Source organism: Austrofundulus limnaeus, unplaced genomic scaffold, assembly GCF_001266775.1.
Source record: "Austrofundulus limnaeus strain Quisiro unplaced genomic scaffold, Austrofundulus_limnaeus-1.0 Scaffold904, whole genome shotgun sequence".
Lineage (NCBI taxonomy): Eukaryota > Metazoa > Chordata > Actinopteri > Cyprinodontiformes > Rivulidae > Austrofundulus > Austrofundulus limnaeus.
Window position 1 is genome coordinate 1 of NW_013953306.1, and position 1,202 is coordinate 1,202.

The following is a 1,202-nucleotide window of genomic DNA, read 5'->3' on the forward strand; positions in this document are numbered from 1 at the left end:
CCCTACATGTGAAAGGTAATTCTGTCTTATTTTGTTTGGACAGCTGAAGTGTTAGAATATTTCCAAGCCGCAGAACTACAAGGTATTTTGCATTCTCCTCTCTGCCACCTCCAATATGGCGGCAACATGGTTATGCCGTTTGCTTCCAATAGCACGTCAATGCTCCATGGGACCGATTTCCAATAAGTAAACAGGCGATGACGTAATCATCATGCGCCGGAACCGTGAGCGCTGTTAAATCCATTTAGCTGAGATTTTAAGAAAGCTTCTTACAAACTGTGCTGCTTGTGTGTTCGTGTGATGATCAGGTCTAATTCAGATCCTAGTCTTCCTCTCTTGCAGAACCCGTCATGATGTTAGAGGAGGAGGATTTTTCAACGAAACAGAGCCAGAATGAAGACTTCACGGCACCGGACGGACCGTGCTGGCTGTCGGTTGTGTTCTGTCTGCTGCTCGCCTGCTCTTATGTTGGGAGTTTGTACGTGTGGAGGAGTGACCTGCCCAGGTAAGTCTGTCTGTTCGCCTGTATATTTACAAACATTTGGTTTCTTCACAAGGCAGTGGCTGAAAGTTGGTTTGTTAACCAAATAAAATAGGTTTCTGTTTAAACAATGTGATTAAAAATCATTAAGAACTTTCTAATAAAACAAAGCCAAGCTCGATTAATAAATAGCCAGGAAAGTTAAGGGTTTTTAAAATGATAAACTGTTGCATGAATATGTTTCTGAAGTTCCTTTAACAAACGATGTGAAAAGTTGTCTTTCTGACACAGGAATAAATGCCTGAGCCAACTAAGGAGGTTTAGTTTTGGTTTGGTAATGTTTGTTTGTACGGAAGCCGAGGGCAGACTTTTTCCACATATATTTTTTCTCTTGGTTTCCTCGAGTGTTGTGTTAAGTTGTTTGAAAATTTGGTATACTATGGTAAATAATTCCCCGTGGTTAAACTAGTTCCACTGCAGTGGTTGAGTTAAAGGTTAAAGTAGTCCATAGGGTTTACTCACTCACTGGTCAATAAGTAGATCTGGTGTCTCTAACAAAATCTAAATAAACAATATAAGTGTCACCCCTTCTCCTCACTCACTACCATATCACTTTAGTATACACATAATGTTATGAACAAACAACTACACTCACCGGCCACTTTATTAGGTACACCTGTCCAACTGCTCGTTAACACTTAATTTCTAATCAGCCAATCAC

The 1,202-nt window shown here is 40.3% G+C and overlaps 1 protein-coding gene across 1 annotated transcript in view; it reads left to right on the forward strand.

Moving 5' to 3' along the window:
* Nucleotides 1-342: 342 nt before the first annotated feature.
* The window catches only part of rce1a (Ras converting CAAX endopeptidase 1a), a gene marked incomplete at its 5' end in the record, with an annotated part of 25,549 nt that continues 24,689 nt past the window's right edge, over nucleotides 343-1,202 (forward strand). Inside the window, 1 exon segment of the mRNA XM_014029442.1 lies at nucleotides 343-505. Coding sequence (XP_013884896.1) covers nucleotides 343-505 — 163 coding nt within the window.